The following is a 24,674-nucleotide window of genomic DNA, read 5'->3' as shown; positions in this document are numbered from 1 at the left end:
ACGTTAGCATGTGTATAATGTGTTTGTATTTATTCTCTGATATGATAAGTGTGAATCAATTAACTGAATTATGATAAATCTGCGTATGTGAATGTTTTTGATATTATTTATGCCTGATTACCTTTGTTTCCCATCCTTCCCTTGACTTATCCTTATGGTACCTACCTTACATCAAGATAGAAGAAATAAAAAAATAGAACATTCGGATTTAGAACAAAACAAATAACATTTTGGCATTACATCATCCAGTGCCTAATTTCACCACAGACAGTATCAAACAGAAAGTATCACAGACAAGTCCATTTCCGTGCTCCTGTCCATTCTTCGAACATTTCAAACCTTTTACAAAACTGAGCGAAAATCGGTTTTTCCCCAGTGTCCGCTTTTTGTTCACAGCAAATTATTTCAGATCAATTTTTTTTTCCAATTTCAGCACCGACAAAATCAGCGTTTATTGTAAATAAGTACCGCTTACTTCTAACAATTATATAATTAATATACATGTACAGTTGGATATAACTTTTAACATGTTATATAAATGAAGTATGGTTGCTAGCTATTTTACTAGGAATATAATCTGTTCTGAGATAGCTAGCAATGATTCATAGTGTATTTTTTTGTTGTATTATGTTGGTATTATGTATATTATTATTTTATCAATATTTTTTTATGTACAGACATAAAAACACAGTAAAAAAATATTTTATTTATTTATTTTGTTTACTGATATATCAAAAACATACAAATAGTAAAATATAAATTATCAAGTCCTACTGAACAGCATTGTATGCAGTTCGTCAGCAGGTGCTTATAGTTAAGTTCTTATAAATACATAATCTTATCTCTTTTATATAAAATATAAATTGCTTCATGCAAAGGTCATCTGATCGTGCTAAATATTCTATTTGAGATTTTGGCATATAATATTTGATTTTTGAATTATTTTCAAAATGGATATTTATTTATTTTACATTTGTAGTCTGCATTACTTTACGGGTGGTTTAACCCACTACGTAATGCAGACTATAAATATAAGTTTTTAGTAAAGGTTTATAAATCAGATAGCTGTGAAACTGCCGATATGTACAGACAAATAGATCCATATTATCCGCAGAAACCGTATTCCGCAAGCCAATTGGCCTATTAAAGGGTGAATTCTGACTTGCATGTGTACGGCTTTTGGGTGCCTAAAAAAGTACATTAGATCTCGCTGTAGTTTAATTATTGGGAACATTTAAACTGGTCACTCAGTGTATTTGGATTTTTTATATTTCCATAAATCAGCTTTTAGAAATGTTTCCCAAGAAAAAATTGATCACGGAATTCGACGGTGTTGTAATTCAGCATCCCTGCTAGAAAAAATAAGGGATAAAAGAATGGATAATTATTATTTTCTTTAAGGTATAAAAATTTTTCCACCAGTCCAGTACTTAGGAAGAGAATATCAAAGTTTGATTTAAGCTCATGCAATATAATAGAAAGATTATCAAGGTTTTGATATGAACTTCTTATATTTTGGAAAAGTATTTTTATATACAAACTATTTTATTATATTATTTAGTCAGGGTACTATCAGGTGATATTTTTTGGAGGTTTTGTTATTGCATTTAAATTTATCCTATGAAGCAACCTCTGTAATTTCATGTGTTAGCAACAACAGTTAATACCAAAAATAGCACAAAATGCTTCTTTTGATATCCAAACACTAATCAAACTTAATTATTTTCAGTTATTATATTAACTTAGGCTGAACGTTTTGGAATGAAATCTCTTTTGTAAATATCTGTTAAAACTATGTACGAAAATTACACAAATATCATGATATCTACATTGTGGAAAAGTGAGATAAGCCCTCAACAAAATCTATAAAGAATTTTTGCGTTGGTTTGGAGATGTAGAGCGAATGGATAGCAAAAAAAAATAATGTTTAATAAACAACCAATAAAAATTTATTCGATGCAGGTAGTAGATATACAAATGAATAAAATAAAAGTTAATATTAAAATAAAAAATTAAAAGTAAAAATTGAAAGGTAAAATTAAAAGTCAATTTTGAAGAAATTTAAAGTGGCCACTTAAAGCAGTCTAGTGTCCAAATGTAATATTTTGTCTACAAACGTTTGGACACACTCAAAAGACTGTTTTTAAATAAACTGGGCCAAGAAGTATAAAAAATGGAAAATAGTATTCAAGCGTTGCCTAGTATGTGATATAATTTAGTCAAATGAATACCTTCACAGCAATAAAGTTTTTTGCTCTTTTACCTCACTTAAGTCAACAAACGAAAAAAATAGGAAAAATTGATGTTCAAATACAGGCAAAATGGTGAATGTTACAAAGTGTGTAAAATGGCCACTTAAACCTGCTAATGACAGGCCCTATTTTTTGTTTTGTTTTCCTCTTTTAAATGTTCTCTATCTTTTTTATAACCTCCTAAAGAAGAAATTTTAGTATTTTGCCTAGATACAATATTGGACACGCTATGGATATTGTAGTATTATATTATAAACGAGTATATTAAATCTTTGATTATTGAGTACTTGAAAATAACATTTTTATATATATAAATTGTATGTATTTATTTGATATGTAATATATATATTCTTTACTAACTTTGTATACTATGTGGAAATCTGTTATTAGTTCTGAGTTTATACACTATATCTGTTTGTTTACTAAAATATGTATGTAGAACTGTTGATTTCCCTAATAAAATAAAATAAATAAAAAAAAAATATATATATATATTTTGTTGATAAAATATTGTAAAAAAAGAAAAGTTTCATCTAGAATCCTGTTCCTATTTAAAACAAATGCGCATGCAGGTTTTACGGGATAGTTGAAGATAAATTCGCCGCAATGCGTGCATGATTCCACTCGAGATGAAATTGTGCATTTCGTGCACATGCATGTCGAGATTGTCGTCGCTATCATCCATCATCCGCCAAGAGGGTAATGTTTGCTATAATTAACCGTCACAGGCTTCCCAACCCACCACGTCTGGTCTAGAGGCTATTCAGACATCCTCCGCCACCCTTATATCAAGGGGGGAGGTGTTAAGTGGCGGGATTCCAATTTTTGCATGTTGATTCGCTTGTCGCTCCACTTCAACGATATTAATATTCATTGGGGTTACTGTTTTTAATTTCCTTCCATATTGATGATGTTTTAGAAATACGGGAATATATTAGAGCGAAGCGAATTTCAATTGAGATGGAAATTTTTATGTTTTAAAATATGTGTTTGATACTGGAAGTTCGTTATGTTTGCAAGGAAACTTGTTAAAGGTTAAAGGGTAAACTCTTTAACCCTTCTAGCCCGGGTTTATATTAAAACATACACACCGAAATTAAAAAGCGGTGAGTTTAGATTTTCATTACTGATATCCCTATGTACTAAAACTCTATGCTGAAACATTTTACCGATTTTTTTTGTCTAACCTTTTTGAGACGTACCTGTCTATTCGTCATAACACTCACTACACAAACATACATATACAAAAAAGCACTATTATCTTTACCATCACCGTAGTATTAAAGAAAAAAATACATACATTACATGCAGAGTTAAAGGGAATGCAAGCACCACCAAAGTGCATGTTCGGACGTAACTCTGCGTGTAATTTATGTATTTATTTCGAAATACTATTCCTATTCCTACTAAATAGTATTCCACGGTGACAGTAAAGGTGAAAATGTATTTTAGTAAATGCATTTTCGTGTAGTGAGTGTCCTGACGAAGAGGCGGGTACGTCTCGAAACCGGTAGACATAAAAAGTCGGTAAGTGGTTAGATACTGAAACTTACAAACATTAGCGTTTATATTTTTTCTGCTTCTTTTGATAATCGGCATTATACAAAAATACCATTTTTTAATTTAATAAGTAATAGAAAATACCGTTTTTTAACTTCTGACTAGTTTTTTTTAAACAAATTTCTGTCGTCCTTTTCCCCCTTAAGGCAAGATTTCAATAAAATAAAATTTATGTATGATTAAGTTGTAAGATAATAACAAATTTTTAATGAGTTTGAATAATCTTAATCTTAATATAAAAATTGTGTAATTCTATAATTGAAGATATACATGCATATATATATATATATATATATATATATATATATATATATATATAAATATAAATATATATATATGCATGTAAAATTGTATCGACGAATGCTTTCAAATTGTATGTTTTCTAGTGTGGGTGTGGCGTTTTGCTTACCTGTTGGGGTCTCTCTGTACACGCTGTGTGTAACTTTTGTACTCACAGGCGTGTGCGTGAGGTAGGATTAGGCTTCCTATCTTCCTTTTTACCTGCATCCATCCGTTCGGGGCCTCGCGTCCCTGTTGGAGCCTGCAATCGGTCCCGTTGGTACCTTATGACTTCTCGTTCAACACCCTACTACGTTCTTTTCAGAAGGTGGCGGGGAAAAGGATTCATATATATATATATTATCACACAAGAAATAAGAACGGCTTACTTACATTTTATAAGAAACTGGCGTGTAATGCAAAGATATTTTATTATACATTCAATAAAATCTAACTTAATTCAAATTTACATCTAACACGTGTTTTAAAGAAGACTAATTTTCTGTGAGGAAGCACTGCAGTCGAATTTCGGAGAAGGAGAGAAGAACGGACCTTAAACTTCGCGCTTTTTATAGTCTTTGTTTTTGTCTCCCTCTACTTCCGGCTGGGTATCGAACCGCAGGCTGGTAACTTAACAAGCTGCGTTCGCTTGTGTGGTTTTGCTCCTCGGTAGGTCCTTGAGGATTGTCTATGACGGAGGTGCCACACTAGTATGTATTGTTGTTGAATTACTTAATAAAATAAAATAAAAAATAAAAACGTATTAGTTTCAGGCCGTTAAATAACGTCCTATGTAAATATTTATAAAATACCCAAATTTACATGCCGAATAATAATTAGTTTTTGTTATTTCCGCAGATGTTATTTGAATGTGAAAGGGTTAATGCGCAAATGGTAAAAATAGTCGCTTTTGAGAGCACCTATAATTAGTACAGTATTGTACCGAGCTGGGTTCTTGTTGATCATTTCACTACTGACGGGAAGTGATCTTAAATATAATTGGTATGAAGATGTGTTTGCTCGATGACTTTTAAAAACATGAAGTAAACTATGATAAATCGACAACCGCACCGTGCGAACTATGCAGCTTGCGATTTGCGATTGGCGGTTATCGTCTGCATTGCTTAAATAATATGTTATCCATATTTTAATATTATTTTGTTTGATTCCACAATACATCCAAAACTAACATAGATAACTAGAAAATACTATGTTACAAAAAAACGATATTTTTAATTTTTAAGATGTGTGTAAACCAAAAAAGCATGCAGCAATGAAAATTAAAAGTAAAACTTGGCGTAGCAAAAAAATCGAAAAAAAACAATATGAGACTTCTCGATTTTATTAAAAGAATGACGACGGACTTCGAAAATATTAAAACCATCAAAACTCTTTTCTGCTTGCTAGTTCATTTGGTATACATTCCATGGGACTCATATTTTATTTTATTTATTGGGAATATCAAAAATAATAAATGTAACAAAAATACAACAAATAAAATAAACAGAGAGTAAAACCAATGACAGATATCCACAGAAATACATTAAATACAAGTACAATACATACTAGTGTGTTTGTGTGAGTATAAGTGAGTGAGAGGGTGGGTGTTATATTGGAATGAGGGTGGACATGTGTGTAAATATTGCACAAGTGTCAAGTGTTGAAAATATAAATATATTAAAAATATTAAGAATTAGAGATAAAATATAATAAAATAAAATAAAATAAGATAAAATAAGACTTTATTATTGAAACTAAGTATAAGACAAAAAAGTATGTTTTAAGACGCGCATTTTAAATGTTATATTTTTACAATCAAATGGATCAATAAGGGGAAATTTCAAATTATATTCACTAACAAAACGTATAAGTGGAGAGTTCTGGGCATAGTTCGTACGAACTGCTGGCAGATGAAATAGAGAGCTCGATGTGTGACGGGTGCGGTAGCCGGGGACATTTAATGATAACTCCGACAAAAGAGCCGGACTATCAAGGCGTCCACTAAGTATGTCATGAAGCACCCCCATGTCCAACAGTAGACGGCGATCTTCTAAAGTAAGCAAGTGGTGTTTTTTGCAGGAAGACATATAATTGAGATCGGTATACTTGCATCTCCAGTTAAGATGTCTAAGAAATGTCCATATTGATCATATAATTTAATTTTAGTGAAATCTTGCGTTAAATAAAATCTGTAAAGACCTTTTATTGTGAACAAATCTCTCAAATTTCTTAATTTTATTAATAAAATGACGCCGGACTTAAAAAATTTTAATACCACCAAAACTCTTTAATGCTTACTAGTTTAACTCTATCTAGAATGAGCTTATCTAAATTATCCACAATATTTTGAGTTTGTCCAAATTTTTGTAGACAAGGACTGGATTCAACTCCCTGGGGAGCTGTTTATATTAACATATTACAACAGAGATGAAGAACATTTAAGAAAAGGTAATATGGAAGTCTAGGCATCTACAGGGCTTATGACCTGTCAATGGCACTTAAACCAGCCATTGACAGGTCATAAGCCCTGTAGACGCCTGGACTTCTATATTACCTTATCTTAAATGTTCTTCATCTCTGTTGTAATATGTTAATTATCTAATTTAGTCTCGATTCTATAAAACTCATATTGACTATGTATATGTAATATAATTGTGTATATATAATTTAATTTAAGTGAAACCTTGCCCTAAAAAATTTTTTGAAAGACGTTATATTGTAAACAAATCGTCGGGATCTTAGAACAATGTGAGAGTGGTTTGAATTTATTTTTGAATTTGGACAGGAGCCGTGGCGCAGTTAGTTAGACGGCCAATTATCAGACTGGCGTCGCGGGTTGGATTCCCGCCATTTACAAGAATAAAAATCCATGAAAGATTTTTCCCTCCATTGATCTTGGTGTTGTGGGGTATTTTTCATTACCTTCTTCCATATACCCTCTATTCTACTTGCTGACAAGCCTTTAAAATAGAGGCTTAACAGAGAACAGATAAGATAATAAAGGTTCGTATACCTACATATTAAAAAACAGATAACCATGAAAAATAAAGTTTTATTAGCTTTAAACGGTATAACTTAGAACGCACTAAAATTGTTGTATTCTTATGTTTGCAAACTTGGTTTATAGTTTATTTTTGTGGACATCGGTTATTATTTTTCTGTATATTTATTTTTGGTTTCATTTAATGTTTTTTCGTTGGTACGTGTATATTTGCTGTTTTACTGTTAAATGTTAAACGCAAATAAAAAGATTAAAAATTTAAGTTAAAAAACTAAATAAATGTACCTATCATAATTTTTTTTTTACTAAAAAGCAATGAAATGAAACAATAAATACCTGCATAATATAAGCTTTTTTCATTTTATATAAAATAAAATGTCACATAACCAACGTTTGAGGTGAGATTACTAAAAATTTCTGATTTAAAAAAAATCCAAATATATGTTTTCAATTTCGTCTGAACAAAAGTTTCCAATTAAATAAAATGCTCTATAAATAATCCTTTGATACCTTTAAATGTTCATGTTTCTGGAGAAGTCGACTTCGACTCGTTTCTTGATAATTTTCTCTCATACAATGAATTACTCAAAGTCGTTAACATCGTACTTCAAAAATAATTATTAATGAAGAGATCAATCTTTGTCTTTACACTTTCCATTATCTGTCAGTCGCTAAGGCGTCCATAAATATTTTATTTTCTCTTCAATATTCCGGCTGACTAAATCCGATATTTCTACATTATGTAAATACATCTAAACTGTCGGTTCGATTAATCAAAATTTAAAAAAATGTAACGAAAGGCAAAATATAATCATATTGTCAATAAATAGAAACGAAAGAAAATTATTTTATTGAATGTATCCAAATCAACGTAGACAAATACAAGATTATTAATATTAATATATGTGTTCATGTGTTCATGAAGTTTAGGTCAGTAAAATTATTACTCAATAATATATTATCTTCTTTAATATTCAATTTACTTACTACAGTAATTTTTATTGTTTAACGCCATTTCAACCATTCTTTTTCCTCTTTCGTGCATATTTAAAACTTTTAATCTGTTTATTTGGTGAAACAAAAAACAACAACGCCGCTGTGTGACAGTAATGACAGATGAAGACGTGCAAAATGAGTCAATCATAACTCATAACCATAGATTTTTTAATGCTATGATAACGACGAGATAATTCACTTTTACACTAGCGTCAGGAAAATATTTCATCAATTGTTTGAGTACTAGAGTGAGACATCTGCGTTATCCCAGTCAACACTAAGCGTGGTAGAATATTTTATTCAATGCTATAGTGAGATATTTTTCTTACAAATGTTTTTTCTAATAAGACCAAATATCTCAGAACAGTAATCAACACTTCTAAAAATAACGAATTTCGTTAGCAGATAACCCATAAAACGTTTATTTTTATATGCTACATCAGTTTTTAGGCAACGATATGTCAATTGAAATAAAAAATAACATCAACGTTGGTCACATTCCAAACACTTTTTTAAACCAATGACGCCATTTTTTCATTAAAAAAATGATCACAATTAAGAAAATCGGCATATCCAAAAATATTCCGTGAAAAAATTGTCCTGAAAATATCAAACTTGTTGGTCAGAGCAAATAACGAACAAAAATAACTGTTAAACAATGTTTTGAGTATGTCCAAATGCTTGCAGACTGACTGGATTTCCTTCCTAAGGGGTTATTTTAATTGGTTGCAACAGAGACGGAATATGGAAGTCTAGGCATTTACAGGGCTTATGACCTGTCATTGGCTAATTTAAGTGACCACTTCACTCAATGTGTAACATTCACCATTCTGCCTATGTTTGATCATCCACTTTACCTCAAATGCCTAAACTTCCATATTCCCTCCTCAAAAATTTTTTTTTACTCTCTGTTGCAACAAATTTAAATAAAAATAGCTGTATTTATGAATAATATCACGTAAAGTTGACTTACATATGTACATTTTTATTTTGATACTAGCAATCATTAGTCGGCTAGATATTGTTAATTTCTATTCAAAGACATATATATACTTTAAGTGATAAATATTTTTTAAAAACCATAATATTTTGCAAATAGTCCTGTTGTTTTAAAATATTTTTCGTGTTTATTAATTTTAAATATGAAATGGTAAAAAAAAAAAAAACAACTTAATTCCTGTCAATAAACTTGATATTAAACGACTCTTCAATTAATTTATTTTCTTATATGGTTTTTAGCTATTAACTCATCTATACTTATATACTTTTATTTATATTGTTTTGAACGTGTAAAAAGAACTAAGAACAGTTTATTTATTTTGATGAATTCTAATCAATTCTAAATTATTACTTTTTAAAAAGGTGTAGACAGTTTTTACTGATTGATCTAACTGTTACTAAGTTGAACTATAGCAATAGTTGATAGAGGATACTGGGATGATAATATTATTACAGATAAGATATTTAACGTGCATAACTCCTGTTACAGTTTGGCTTGTTTAGTATATGAGTAATATGCAAATCAGTCAATAAATTGTTCTACCTATCTTGGAATAAATTATCTATGCAAATACCGCACAATACTTCCCTGTAACATCAGCAATAATATGATTTGTATCTATGGCGCATCTCTCATTATTGAATTTTGATGCAGAGCGTCATGGAAAAATATTTTGGTGTTGTGTGTTCAATTAAGTTTCATGGCATTTTTTTTTTTGTAAATTCAGTTAAAATGTTACTCTGGCCTAAAATCGAAAGCGTTAGATTGATTATTTTTTTTTGTAAAAATGTTTTTTTGGTGCCTGTTTTTTTTTCTTAGAGGTAGTTGCAACGAATAAGTAGAAGTTAAATGTTACGATCAACAATGTTATGAGTATATCCATATGCTTGCAGACTGCCTGGATTTTGGACGCTGGATTCCCTTTTCAAAAATATTTTTCCTTATAATACTATAAGTTTTAATATGGAGTTTGTAGAGGTGGACCTCGGCTTTAGGCTCCGTCGGATAAATCTACGGGCGTGGCTTTTGACCCCTTCATCATATTCTGCCTTGCTTTTCCACAGGTTTGATTTCGCGTGTCCGAGGAACAACAATTAGATTGTAAATAAGAAATAAAAATCCAATTTAAGATAAGCTCTGGTGGAGCATGTATATTTAGGCAAACAACTAAAATTAGGCTTAAGATTACAGCTGTTATAATAAAGTGTACAAATACATGACGGGGAGGCCAATCCCTGCGAGATAAATAATTGCCACAGCTAACCTAAACTACCAAAGCATATTGCCCTGATAAAAAATTGTTTGGAAGACAAAAAGGACTTACAGCTGACTGCAGTTTCCTGGCCAGAACTGGGCTAGGCTCCAGGTCGATTATGCAGTCTCCAAGGTCTGGGGAACGGCCGGGTACTGGCTCTTCCACTCTTAACTTTTTGACGGATTTATTTGCACAATTGCTCGTCGGCTATTATCCATAAAATTAATTTACAACTCGGGTTCTTATTGAGACGTTCGAGTTTAGTGGTTGGGGTAATGATTTGCATTCCTCATTCCCAAATATATTGCCAGTAGACAGCGATAACTAAACTCCCTGTTCCAGTCTTTAGGCGACGGAATCGAAGGTAAGGAATTGCTGGCGGAGAAAATAATATTTAATAATATTTTCACGGAGTATATTTAATTAATGAATTCCGCACTTAGCCCTTTTTCGGAAGAATAGGGTTTTGTTCATCTTCAACATGATGGAACCCAAACTATTCAGCGGGAATAAGTCCGCGATACGACAAGATTAAACTACGGACAAAAACCGATGTTAGAAGGGCGCTCTAAAATTGAAGTTTTCGCTTTCATAGCATTTAATTAATAAAATATTATACTTGACAGTGTGAGTGGCCAATAGCAAGAGCTAGACCTGTAACTGCCTTAGTGCAAAATTGAATGTCCAATAAGAGACTAGAAAATACATACTCAAAATGACCGCTAGGATTCTATCCATAAATACGTCAGTAAGGTCTATTGGCGGTCCATTTTAAAATATGTTGAGTTATGGTCACGCCCACTTCCTCTGTGTAATCTGATATTTCCTCGGCCTATTTTTCAAAATAATGTTTTTTGGGTTAGTGATTTTTGCCTGAACGGTGACAAAATATCGTTTTATAGAGGAATCATTTATTCCTATTCCTACCAGTTTGCTGATTGCTTCTTCTTCTTCTTCTGCAGCCCTATTCTCTTCGCTGCTGGATAAAGGCCTCTTCCAAACGTCTTCATTCCTTCCCATCACCCGCTTTTATCATCCACGTTTTACCTAATTGCTTTATGACGACATATTACCAAAAACTTCCTCTGTTGTAGGGGAGGGTATCATAAAAGAGGAATTGTCTTCAGCAGCCATTTTGAAAAGATAGTCGTTGATATTTCAAATAAAATTTTGGTTTTTGAAACCCTGCTTATTGATTTATCGAAAACTTTATACATACATTAGGTGAAGTATATGATATTTACAAAATCTATCCAAACCTTTTTTTCTGCGGCCAACTCTCGTGAGTCCTTCCGAATCAGGTCCGCGTCCTGTAGTTTGGATAAAAACTGCTAACAAATTATCAACTGTAAATGTACAATATCACCTTGATAAATAAACAAGGTCATAATTATAGTAAAAGTTAAAAAAATAAATATTTTTGATTGAATCGCAGTATCTTTTACACTATCAAACATGAATAAAATAAAAAAGGAAATATCTCAGTTTATTGTGCTGTATCGTCTTTCTTTGCACCGTTAAATTATTAAATATTACATTTTAAATTAATTTTAAAAATCTACAGTTTGTGTGACTGTCTTTTTTTCCAGGAAACTGAAATTTATTTTTAAATACATTTAAACACAAAAGTTATCATCCATGGCAAAGGTTTATACACAAACTTCATTTGACATTAAATTCTACTAGACACGATTAAGGAAGATTTAACTCGAGTCAGTCATTTTTTTCTTATGATAAATCAATGAAGTAACATCAGCGATGATAACATTATAATAATGTTTTTATAGCTGATCGAACACTAAAGCCTATTTCGATTTTTAATTTTAGGTCTTTTTCCAAATGGCCAAACGTAAATATTTTAGAACTAAATATTTGTTAAGAACACGTGAGAACTTCGAATTTAAAATGAATCATCCTAACAATTTCAAAAATCGCTTTGATAAAGATGCAGGAGTTAAATTTTAAGTACAACTAATGAGGATTTAAAATAAAATATTAAAGAAGGCTTTAAAAAAGTAATGACCCTTTAATCTAAAGTCAAATAACTGTTAAATATAGCTCATTTTAGGATGTTCCATTGTAATAGATATCCGTTATAGAGTAAATTTTTACTCCTCCCTTCCTTTCCTCCCCTTTTTTCATCTTTTGCTCCCATTAGATAAAATATTTTCTTTATTATTATGTAATGGGTCATTACTTTATTCTCCAATCTCTTTTAAAAAGGAAGTAAACTTTCAAAATTCCCGTGCAAAAAACTTATGTTGCTACGCAAGTAATTTTTTACTTCATCAATCGCTTAAAATCTCTTTTCCCCCGTACCGCGTCTCACTTGTCCCGCCTTACCCGAGCTGTACTTATGTTATCTCCTTATAAGAATTTTGTATATAAGTACTGAATTTCATTGATGTGATGGACTTTCCTTTAAAATTAGCTATAAATCTTGGCAAAGTTATTGACGTTAAGAGTCCAGCCAAGACACTGGGACTAAAGGGCCCTTGCTCGTCACGCTGAGCTGACCGAGGAAACTGGAGGTACTGTCCGGAAATAGGAATGGGTGTAGATTTACCCTTTACCTTAAAGTAGACGAAATAAATTAACTAGTATTTTTTGTTTGTCTAAGTATTTGTAGACAAAGTCAGTATCTCACCTCCCAGGAAATTATTAAGACTTACATATTACAACATAGATAGATGACATTTTAAAGAAGAAATACGTAATTCTTGCCATTTACAACAAAGCTTATGACCTATTCAAATACAACTTTTGCCTATTAACATTTAGACAAACTCAAAATATTGCTGATTAAGCTAACTGGTCCAAGAAGAGGTATAAAACATTGAAAATCGTTTTCAAGCGTTGCTGAGTAGGTTAAATAATTTACTATGTTGAATTGGACCCCATCAATAAATGTTTTAGCTGTTAAACTTCACAAAAACAAACAAATATAATATATGAAGAAATTCGGATGTTTAAACATTGGCAAAATGATTAATCTATCACAATGTGTAAATTGAATATTTAAACCAGCAAATCACTAGCGCTGTAAATACCTAGACATCCCTATTCCTTCTCTAAAATTTTCTCCATCTCTGTTGTTATATATTGAGAAATAATTTTTGTTTTATATTATTTTATTGCTTAAGTCTTTAAACACAACCAGACGGTTTATCTCAACATTTAATTTAAAATCCGACGTGAAACGTTTGGCTGAAAATTAGTCAAAGGGTGAAATTTCCTTTGGCTTTACGTTAACCCAACGGAAGCGTGAAATAAAATTGCACTTAAGCGACGTTTAGCATCAGCCGCTTTGACTCGAGCAAAAGCTCGTCTATTTTGCTTAAATGATGTAGCAAGCATTTAGGTCGAGCATCTGGTATTGCGACATTTTTTTAACCAAGGAAAAGGAAGCGTTAATCAAAAGATAAACTTAAATTCCATCGTCAACAAGTTTATATAATAAATTTTAATGTCAAGATCCACGTAGTACGCAATATATATGACAAAAAAAGCATTATCGAAAAAATTAATAAAGGTTTGCTGCACTGGTTTCGACATGTAGAGTGAGTGGACAGTAAAATAACTGCTTTAAAAAAAAGAAAATGTTAATGCATGTACAAATTAGGAAGATTTTTTTTTTGAAAATAATAATTTGCTTTTTTATGATTTATTTATATAATTTCTTTTGGGAACATTTTATTTGAGTCGGAAATAACCGTGTTAGAAAATAGGAAACAATTAGTAGAGCGGGGTCGAACCACGGACCTTCTGATCCAGAGTCCATGACACTACTGGACCATAACCCGTCAGGATCGTCAAAGTACTTAAAGTTAGACTTGTCGAAAGTCAGAATAATCGGCGTGTGTGCATGAGAAGATGTATAATTGTATTGTGGATGAAGCGAGGTATGTATGTATATGTTTAGTATAAAACAACGTGTATCGATCTTATTCCTGGCCGATAACCTTTCTTTCTCATCCTTCCTCTGACCCATCTTTATTATACCTACCTCACATCAAAATATAAGATTTATAAAATAGAACATTTGGATTTGATTTATTAATTACAAAATTTTTACATTACATCACATTGCATGAGAATTCTTGGAATCGTCACTCGTCTTTGTGACAGTTATTATAGTAAATCATTAAATATCATAATTCACAGAGAATTTTATTATCTAGTGCCCCAAAAAAGATGATTATCCTTATCGCATTCAAGGTAGGTCTATTTCCTTGCTCTTTTCCTTGATTCAAATACTCCAACTTTATACGATATTGAATGATATTTGTTTTACATTACACAGTCCACTTTTCGTTAACAGTAATTGATGTGGCGTACTATGCTCTCTGACTACCCCATTTGGGAAACTATTTGTTTGTTTTGTTTAAACAACTATATTTCTTGTATAAACCATGAAGGTACTGGATTATACTCTCGAAATGTACTGGAAGGTACTGGATTATACCCTGCTGACAAGCTTCAAAATAGAGGCTTAGCGGGTTTTACAAAAAAAAAGGAAAATACATGTCTTTTACGGCATTGAGTTTATTTTATTTTTATATAATTTATTTTACAGTCTTTTCGGATATTTACATTTTTTTTACATTGATATATAAGTCGGGAGCCCTACCTGTGAATGAAATAAATGTCCACTATTTATAGGAGTCGTACGTACCAGTACGTACCGTTAGAGAACATTTTACTCAAGGTAATTTAATATGGTAGTCAGGGCATTTAAAGGGCTAATGACCAGTCATTGGCTGGTTTCAGTGACCACTTTGAATACTGTACAATAGAGTGGGCCGACGATGTATGAAGTTTTTTTATTTTTTTAGACATCAATGTGAAAGGGGTCTAAAAAGATGCATTTTGGTACACATTGAACGTAAACATTATTAAAAAATATATTCCATTTTACTTTTGGCCCTCAACCGAGGTTTGAAGTTTATAACTGCCTGAATATTTGGTTTATTAACTTTATTGATAAAATTATTTTTTTGTTAGTAAAGATATAACTTAATCACATAACGAATTCAAACATGTTTTAAAACTACCGAAATGCAAAAAGTTTACACTCCGCGGAACTGATTCCGTTGAGCGCCTGGCTAATATTGACGAAAACAATGGCTCATTAAAACAACGCTACTCATTTTTTACAAAACAAAGTGCAACTCACGCCCTTAAATGCTTATTAATTAAGATTTAATGCACATTATAAAATTTATTTGGACTGATTTTCTTACTTAAATACGAAATGACAGTCGGTTTAGCGCACAAAATTGACTTTTTCGAAAACTTCAAGCTCTGGTTGAGAGCCAAAAGTAGTATAAAATATTTTTTTAAATATTTTTTGCATTCCGAAAAATCAAAAAAGTAACATTTTAGACCCCTTTCATTTCAAAATTCAGAAAAAAAATATCGGTTCACCTTCCTGGACAATGTACAACATTCACCGCTACCCATGTTTTAATAAACATAATTCTTCGACTTTTTGTAACGTTGATTTTTGGGAAAAAGCTTGCTTTTTTTTAAATATTGGAGTTGCTTAATTATTTACCTTGCTTATAATAAACAAGGTTTATATTTCAAAAAGTGGATTTTTCTGCAATTGTTCGAAATAGCTGAAACCTTTATTGATGCGGGTGAAAAATATCTGACTGAATTATTTCATCTACTCGGAAACGCTATTGATACTTTTCAAATGTTATGCTTCCTTTCATACTAGGTAACTTAATATTTTTTCATATAAAATTATCATTAATGCAGGTGAAATATAAAACAATCAAAGCTTGTTCTACAAGCTGACGAGTTGTTAGTTAAAAATTCAGCAGGGCTTTAATTTCAATATTATTATGTAAGTAAAATGAAAAATAAGGATTAAAAATTAAGAATATTTTATGTTTGTCTAGCTAATGAAATGTCATAAAACCTGTCAATGCTTAGACTTGCACATTTTCCTGCAAAAATGAGCTCTACATCTTTTTTGAAGATATGCACAAAACGATTGAGTTTTTTCCAACTAAAACATCCTCAAACGAATATATTTTTTTTAGCTTATTTAGTAGTGCTACAATATTTTGAGATTGTCCAAATGTTTGTATACAAAAGACTGGAGTTCATCCCCTAGGGAATTACTAAGATTAACAAATGTAAACAGAGATGGAGGACATTTAAGAGAAAATAATATGGAAGTCTAGGCATTTACAAAGTTTATGACCGGTCGTTGGAACTGGTCCAAGAAGAAGTTTAAAAATTTGAAAATTGTTTTCAGGCGTTACATTTTATGTGAAATAATTCGATTAAATGAATCTCTTTACAACAATAAAGGTGCCAGCTTTTTAACTTCACGTAAATCAACAGATGAAAGAATTGAAGAAATATGGATGTTCAAACATAGAAAAAATGGTAAATGTTACAAAGTGTGTAAAATGGCCACTTAAACCAGCCAACGACAGTTCATTAGCCCTGACTTCCATATTTCCTTCTCTAAAATATTCTCCATCTCTGTTGTAATTTGTTAATTTAGTAGTGAATAATTTTTAATTTTTGTATTTTCAAGACATTTTAAGCGATGAGTTGAGCTGTACTTTACTAAATGCTTAGTTTATTTGAAACCGCTGTGCGGTGTTATGACGAAGAATCGGGATTTGAAATATAACAATTCTGGATTCCTGCCCCGAAGGGACAATGAATATTTTGATAGCAAAACATTTAAGCGTTTCTTCGTCATATCACGATTTTCAGCAAAATGCTTAGGACGTGATTTTTAAATACGACAGTAAATGTAAGCTCCGAATATTGCAAAACGTGACTGTTTGTTCATTTATACATGATTTAATAACACGTTTACTTAACATGTATTCAGCAAATACGGTTTGTCGAAAATTATTGAAACAAGTTTTATATCAAATACTTGTTTGGAGCGAATACAAATATCATCTAAAAAATAACTGAAATAGCTCAAAATTAGACTGCGGAGAGACTATCACTCCCTCTCACTTCTGTTCAATGTATTTCATAGTCCTAACGCTCCTACCTGCGTGAAAAATTTCACCGCGTATCAGTTCGTAGTTTATATCTTTGTTCTAATTCTCAAGGCACTCTCTTAATACTTATTCGGAATTCCTCTTTCTTTTCTAACTCATATAGTGTTCTTGCCGCTTGACTGTGGAATCATCTCCCATCCACCATTAAAGATGTTACTACAAATCTCTGAATTAATCACGTCTGAAGAAACATCATCTGCTTTTTCTTCCTTAATCTCTCCTCCGTTCCTTTTTCCTCTTTTTTCCTTTTACTCATTGAGTAAAAGTACTGATTTAGGGTTATTTATATACACATACATGAATTTATATTTTTAATTATCTTTAACTTTTTTTAACGATTATTTTCTAATGAATATGTTTTAACTTGAATTATGAAAATTAAATTTTTATTTTATTGGTTGGTTGGAAGAAATTGCCATTTGACAATCAGTCCGCCAATGTAGAATTGAAATTGTGTACAAAAACTAAATAAATAAAAAATAATAATTCGCCTTTCTGCACCCAGAGGTGAATAGGGCGACGCATTTGTAGACCAAATGCCGCTTAAATTAACTATCGGTTACATGAAAGCAACGCGATCAGTCTTTCCCTTCAGATTTCAATTCAGGCACAGTGTAAAAAAATATTATAATCAATATTTTTTGCCAGGAATCTAACTCGGAAACTTAAATATGATAGACGAACGCGTCAATTTCCACCAAATGGGGTGAATTTATTGTTTCTGGACTTGCACTTGAAGCGTAAGATTGTAAGATCACCTTAATTTTCATGTAAAAATATGATCATCACTTTTTATAAAGATATTTCAAAGATAGAAAACTTCTTTAAAAAAAAGAATATTTTTAAATTTCATAAATTAACTGGGTTTGTAACCTGTCATTACACACTGTGAAATATTCGCCAATTTAACAATGTTTGATCATCCATATTTCTTAAATAATAATTCATTATTTTCCGTTTTTTTGTGAACCAAAATAGTTGAACATTCTTTTTACATACGAGTACATAGATTAGTATTCTTATTTTATAGATTTTACTTTATTGATAAACAATACTAAAACCCTAACGGTCTTTCTGCAATTATTACACTCAACTTATCAACAAAAAAAAACTAAAAACTTTGGTAAATTTTTAAAATAAATTATTTTTAACAGATTTTATTGACAATAATTGAGTCAATTACAGGTAAAATTAACCAACTTACAAATTGGTCAAACCTTTGTTTTTAATGTTTTGATTCTTCGAGCCTTAATAATAATAATAATAATAATAATGTTTGGATAATTTATATAGCGCCTTGTATATTTTTAGTAAAAATTCATTTTGATATTTCTAATATATATTGATTTGTTGTTAAATAGAAACCAGAATATAATTTTTCTAAGGTACTAATGAAATTGGCAAAACTATAAATGAATGGTGCCGAAATATTTCCAAAATCAACTAAAAAATGACGAGTTCTTCCATAAGTATACAACAAGGGGATGTAAAAATACAAGACTTGAGGTGAAATAAAAATCAATGTCTCTGAACTGCCTTATATTAGTTAAAAAAAATTAAATGGTTTGAAAAAACACCGGAAACTATAAAATTTGATTTGGTTAGGTAAATACAAAAATATGTGAACATATTTTTAATTTAACATAAAGAGCAAGTTTCTATGTGAAAAATTTACTAATTTACATATATATTATAAGTAGTAAATAAACGTAGGTAATATAAGCGCACATATGAAAAAACTTCCGAGTAATAATGAGGAATTCCAGCCCAACCCGGAATTAAATTTTAAAAATGTTTTCGTGTCCACGTGAATATTAAAAAATTTTGGAGTAGAATGAAATATCTCAAAAACGCACGCAAAAATAAAGTAAAAATGTTAAAAATAGTATTCATTTTAAAATCGTAAATAATGACGTCACTGCTTATATCTACGTGTAGTATTTCCGGTTTCCGCTTTAAAACCCCTGCACCTTGTAAGGAACGTTTTAACCATAGAAAAAAAAGAGTATAGTTTGTAATTGAAATGTTTTGAAATTTGTCACCAGAGATTATGTCAACTTTCTAGGTTTTTCTAAATTGAAACGTTCGTAAAAACAACCATAACATAGAAATGAGCAAGTTACGATCAATTTAATGAAGTAATCAAAACAATATTCCATAGATTCTTGTCAGTTTTGTTATTGGCTGGAGAAATACAACTTACCGCGGTCAGTGAAAGTAAGAACGCCAACCGTTTTATGACGTCACTTCTGAAAAGTGACACACTGATTACAGTCATTTGGCGCGGTATTTAATAAATGTAACTTTAAAAAATCATATCTTTGTAAATAAAGCACAAAAAAATATTTATATTTATTTTTGCTTAGTTAAAAAGTACGCTAATAGAAAAAAAATAAATAAGAAAACAGTGGAATTCCTCATTCTCCAGAAAAGCCCTAAGAACTTTTGTTTGATTTTAGTTTGGTTTTTAGTTTAATAACGGTTCGACGGTATCGGTGAGCAATTATAGCCGGTGGTGTTGCTATAATCTATAGCTATCTTCGTAGTAAATAATCATTTAATGGTTTTTCTCCGTAAGTGCGACTGCATTGGGTGTTACTCTAAGTAAAGAACAGTTTAAATATTATGAATAAGGACATTAAGTAAACAATAGTCATAAATTATATTTGGATAAGTATAGATGTAAATATTGTATTAGATAATTTTCATCGTAGAACTAAATAAAGTATTAAAAAAAAAACCCTTTGATTAAATAAATGGAATACAAGCAATAAGTTTAATTTACCTTTGGAATATCAGTTAGTTTACTTAAACTGCAATGGTCTTAACTGTTTTACTGTCTCATATTTAAAATATTGTAAACCTGTAGAGGTTACAGATTTGTGGATGAAACTTCCATTTAAATTTAAACATTTTAACATTATCAACAAAAGGGGATGACTTCTACTGGGTGCAATGCCAATTACGCCATTGTGCGTTAATGGTAGTTTAAAAAGGCCAAAAAGCTTATAATGCACATAGAACTTGTACCACGATATCCATAATACTGGTGGTGTGGAATAAATTGGTAGAATTTATAGCTGCAGTGGTGATTACATGTATACCAGTTGTGGTGATGACGTCATTTGGCAGCTATCCAAAACCTACACGAGGCTTGGACCCCACTTTGACACTGGGTATTTAACATTAGGGTTTAAGGGACCCTAATTTATAACTCTATTGAACCGGTTATAAAAATAGTATACAAAACAATTGAAATGTTCTACAAATCCCTAAAAAGTAGGCTTTATAAGAATAACTAAATACGCTTGCAAAAATATTTCTACTTTTGAAACACATATTACACTTTGGTTCGTCTACCATGCTTGAGGTTTTGGGTTTGATTTTTAGCAAGGTGGACATGAAATATTGGTTTTTAAGGCGTTTCTACACTAAAATGTAACTTAGCAAAGATGCAAATTTAAAAAATATACGATTTGATTATATCCTTAATTTCAAAATTTCACATGTTTAATAAAAAGGATATTTTTTTTTACGATCTTTTATATGTATTTATTTTACGAAATACGTTATACACGTGTATTACACATTATTGTAAAGAAAGGTTTATTTCTAAACTAGGTTTTAAGCAATCTTTCTTAAGCATAGTTATTTAAGATATTGTGTTATTAGTAAAATACCCGTAAATTTAAGTTTTTTTTTAAAGTTAACTTTTAACATTGTATTTAGCTATAAGCATATTAATTTAAAAAAATTAAATATTAAAAATTATGGCACTTCAACCAGTCTCGAATACCACCAACAGTAAAATAGGACAGATTCAAAATATAAAAAATCATAAAGAGAGATTTTTTAAGCAAAACTATTAAAAACGCAAATTCGAAAGATCGAAATAAAAAGTGCAAGAGGTTTGCCACACACAGTAGGTTCCGGGCCGGATTTCCTTTAAGATCAAAATAGTTCAAAGTCAAAGGAGCTTTAATGTTGTGAGCTGTGATTCACCACTAATATAATAATTGGGTTTGGGCTGCTGTAGTGTATGAACAACTACATATTTGAAGGATTTCACTCAATCGAGGTCTTAAGAGGATGCGTGGTCTTACTTGTCTTCATAGAAACATATTCCTGTATTTTTACCTAAATTATGGCACTAGAGCGATGTTTTTTTCTCTTTATAAATATCTTTTGTTTGCGTGTCCTAATCGTTCGTTTTTTTTTATAAATCGTCGTTTATAATAGCTAGGACCATCCCAAAACTCTTATAATAAGTTGTCTTTTAAAAGAGCCTTGTTTTATCTGTGGTCTTTGAACTTACGGTACGCAAATAAAATATATATTAAAAAAAAAAACAGAATGCGTCAAGACAGAAAATGTTTTCTTGTGGTTTTTAAAAAAAAAATGAAAATCGGTTCAGTTACGAGGTAGAAAAAAGGGGAATAGGAGACATCAAGCAGTCCGTCGAGCAGTTGTCTTTTTCGCACAGTATTCGTGGAGCCATCTGCAAGAGAGTGACATAAAAACTACACTCAAATACCTATTCGTCAAGCCACTTTTCTCCGCATATCATTTTAAAATGCATCTTTCTTTGCAGGTGGCAAACAGCGGGAACATCGCCGTGTTTAACTGCACGACGGGTGGCAGCCCGCCCGGCCACGTGCGCTGGCTGCACAACGGCGCGTCTTTGGCTGGAACCCCTCGACTGACGGTCACAGAAGCGCACGGGGCTGGTCTGCATCAGCTCCGGATCTCCGACGTCCAGCGCTCTGACCGAGGCATGTACCAGTGCGCCGTCAGCGGTCCGCACGGCTCGGCGCAGGCGGCAGTTGAACTCAAGCTCGGAAGTGAGTGAGATATCATAAAGCATGCACATAATCGGTCATGAATATTAAATAACTCTAATATTATATATATGGTAGTAACCGTTACAATAGACTTAAATGTTTAAAATAAAAAAAATGATTTTTTTGTTCATTCATTTTGTGTTTACAATTTTTTTTCAGTGATTTTTATTTTTGGTAAAATATATTTTTTTTTTATTAAGTTTAAAATACACATATCCATACTTTTTTATATTTTTTCTGATGTTTCACCTAAACTACTCAACTTAAATCAGCTTTCCTTCTTTTAATATGATTGTTCCTTTTATTTAGTTATTTTACATAATTATTTTGTTTTAATTTTACCAATATACGCTTTTCTATCATAGCATCCTTAAAATTTCGTGATTATTAATTTAATTTTATTAATGTAATAAATCAATAATTTATATCATGCGCTGTGAAAAATGTGTAAAGACTTGATTTATAATTTCAGTTTTTCTTATTTTAATATTTTGTAAGCATTTCATCTTCATTTCAGCCTAGTGGTGTAATGGTCAGCATATTTACCTACCATTCAAGAGGTCTCAGGTTCGAATTCTGATAAAGTTGAAATTAAATATTTATTTAAAATGATTTTTTTACGCTAGAATATTTCATAGTCCCTGGACTGGTACCTTAAGGGTTAGACTTATCATCTTACCGTCATGTAAAAAAAATTAAGATACGCTAAAATTGGTGTAATAATGCAGTGCTCTATGCACCATTTGTTGCGGGAACGGAATGATGATGGTGGTGATGAAGCATTCTATTTAAAATTATCGTTATTTTCTCAAATAAATAAGAAGTAAGTTTTGATACATTGAAATTTATAGCTGCAGAGAAGAAAAACATTTTTAAGGCGGTAGCATGGAAGTATAGGCAGAATGGATAATAATACACACTGTGCATTATTTACCATTCTGCCGCGGTTGAAACATCAAGTCTCAGGCATTGTCTGGTGGGTGAAAAAATTAAGTCAGGTGGATCTCATTTACTTGAATAAAGGATTCAGCTCTTGAATTCACAAAAATCAACAGAAATAGGAATAAAATAAATACGGTACACATGATTGTGTAAAGTGGCCTTTAAACCAGCCAATTCTTAAACATAAGCCTCATAAATGCTGACACTTCCATATAACATTCTCAAAAACGTTCCCTATCTACGCTGAATTATGTTAAACATAAATTAACAAGCATAATATAATCTCTTAAAAAACATCCGATTAAAAAAACTGATTTGAATATTTATCGTCGTTCATGGAAGAAAAATATTTGTGTATTGATTTTAATACCCTTTTATTGAATGAATAATTGATGAGTTCTCGGAACTTGTTCGAACCATAAAATTGTTCATCGGTTTGATTATAATGAAATAACGTTCTTGTGCCATTTGGAATTAATGCATTGTTTGAACACTTCCCAAATAATTATTCGGGTCTGTAAATTAATGAATAATGTTTATAAATTAAGCGAACTCCGGTCTTTGACAAAATACTGTTTTTTTAATAATTTTTTATTGAATTAAGCTTTACCAGAGAAGATATTTCTGTTTACATTAAAGCTTCGCAGCAAACATAATTGTATAATATAGTAATGTATTTTGTATTATTAATTTCGATTTGCCAGCTTTTATGAACATAGTAGCGATAAGCATACGGTGTTATTAAATTTAATGGTATCTCAATAAGATACAATATTTGTTTAGACCAAATATCAGGTTCATGAATTAATGATAAATTCTGGATTTAATTATAAAATTAAATTATAAAGTTGTAAAATACACACAGGTTTAATTAAACAGAGATGATGTTTTATAGAACGACAGTTTAAAATCATGTTCCGAAAAATGATTGTTGTCGTGTCAACATTTCCGAGTAAAACGCGTAATAAAGTAATAAAGACTAACTGTTTATGCCAGTTTACAGTAAATTCACAATTGCATGTTGCGCTTTTTTACGCTGCTTCACATATACTGACTACGAGTTAAGTTACGACACTTACATTGAATTAAACTCAAGTGCTTAGAGTTGCATTTAATGTGTACATTTATATTTATCAATGATTTTATCAAAGACAGTCATCAAGTTGTTTTTATTTAATATTTATGCCAATAAAACTACTTGTTTTGGTTTTTAAAAAAAAATCGGCTATAAATGTCAAGATTTTGCCTTTTCATGATGTTTTATTTTGAGAAATATGAAACCTTTAAAATTCGATTAATATTATTTAAAATTTATTTGTAATAAATACCAACAATGATAAATAAACCGTAAAAATTGGCACACTTAATTATTTTCTTTATAATTTTTTTTTTTGGGTTCAAACCCCGGACCTCTGATCTGTGAGTTCGCGATACAAGCTAGAGACCACAGCCCAATTATAATACACATCGTTTGACCAACTTGCAAAATTCCAACCTCAAAA

The 24,674-nt window shown here is 31.0% G+C and overlaps 1 protein-coding gene across 1 annotated transcript in view; it reads left to right on the top strand.

Moving 5' to 3' along the window:
* Nucleotides 1–22,453, top strand: part of LOC148282805 (cell adhesion molecule Dscam2-like) — a gene marked incomplete at its 5' end in the record, with an annotated part of 204,870 nt that extends 182,417 nt beyond the window's left edge. The window contains one exon of the mRNA XM_088224527.1: nt 21,981–22,453. Within this exon, the coding sequence (XP_088080653.1) occupies nt 21,981–22,238 (258 nt within the window). The remainder of the gene's footprint in view (nt 1–21,980) is intronic.
* Nucleotides 22,454–24,674: the final 2,221 nt, after the last annotated feature.

The sequence above is a fragment of the Micrasema longulum genome, unplaced genomic scaffold (genome assembly GCF_059751315.1).
Source record: "Micrasema longulum isolate JH-2025_06_02 unplaced genomic scaffold, ASM5975131v1 h1tg000288l, whole genome shotgun sequence".
Lineage (NCBI taxonomy): Eukaryota > Metazoa > Arthropoda > Insecta > Trichoptera > Brachycentridae > Micrasema > Micrasema longulum.
The sequence above is the reverse complement of the archived record's forward strand: the minus strand, read 5'-3'. Positions and strand labels throughout refer to the sequence as shown.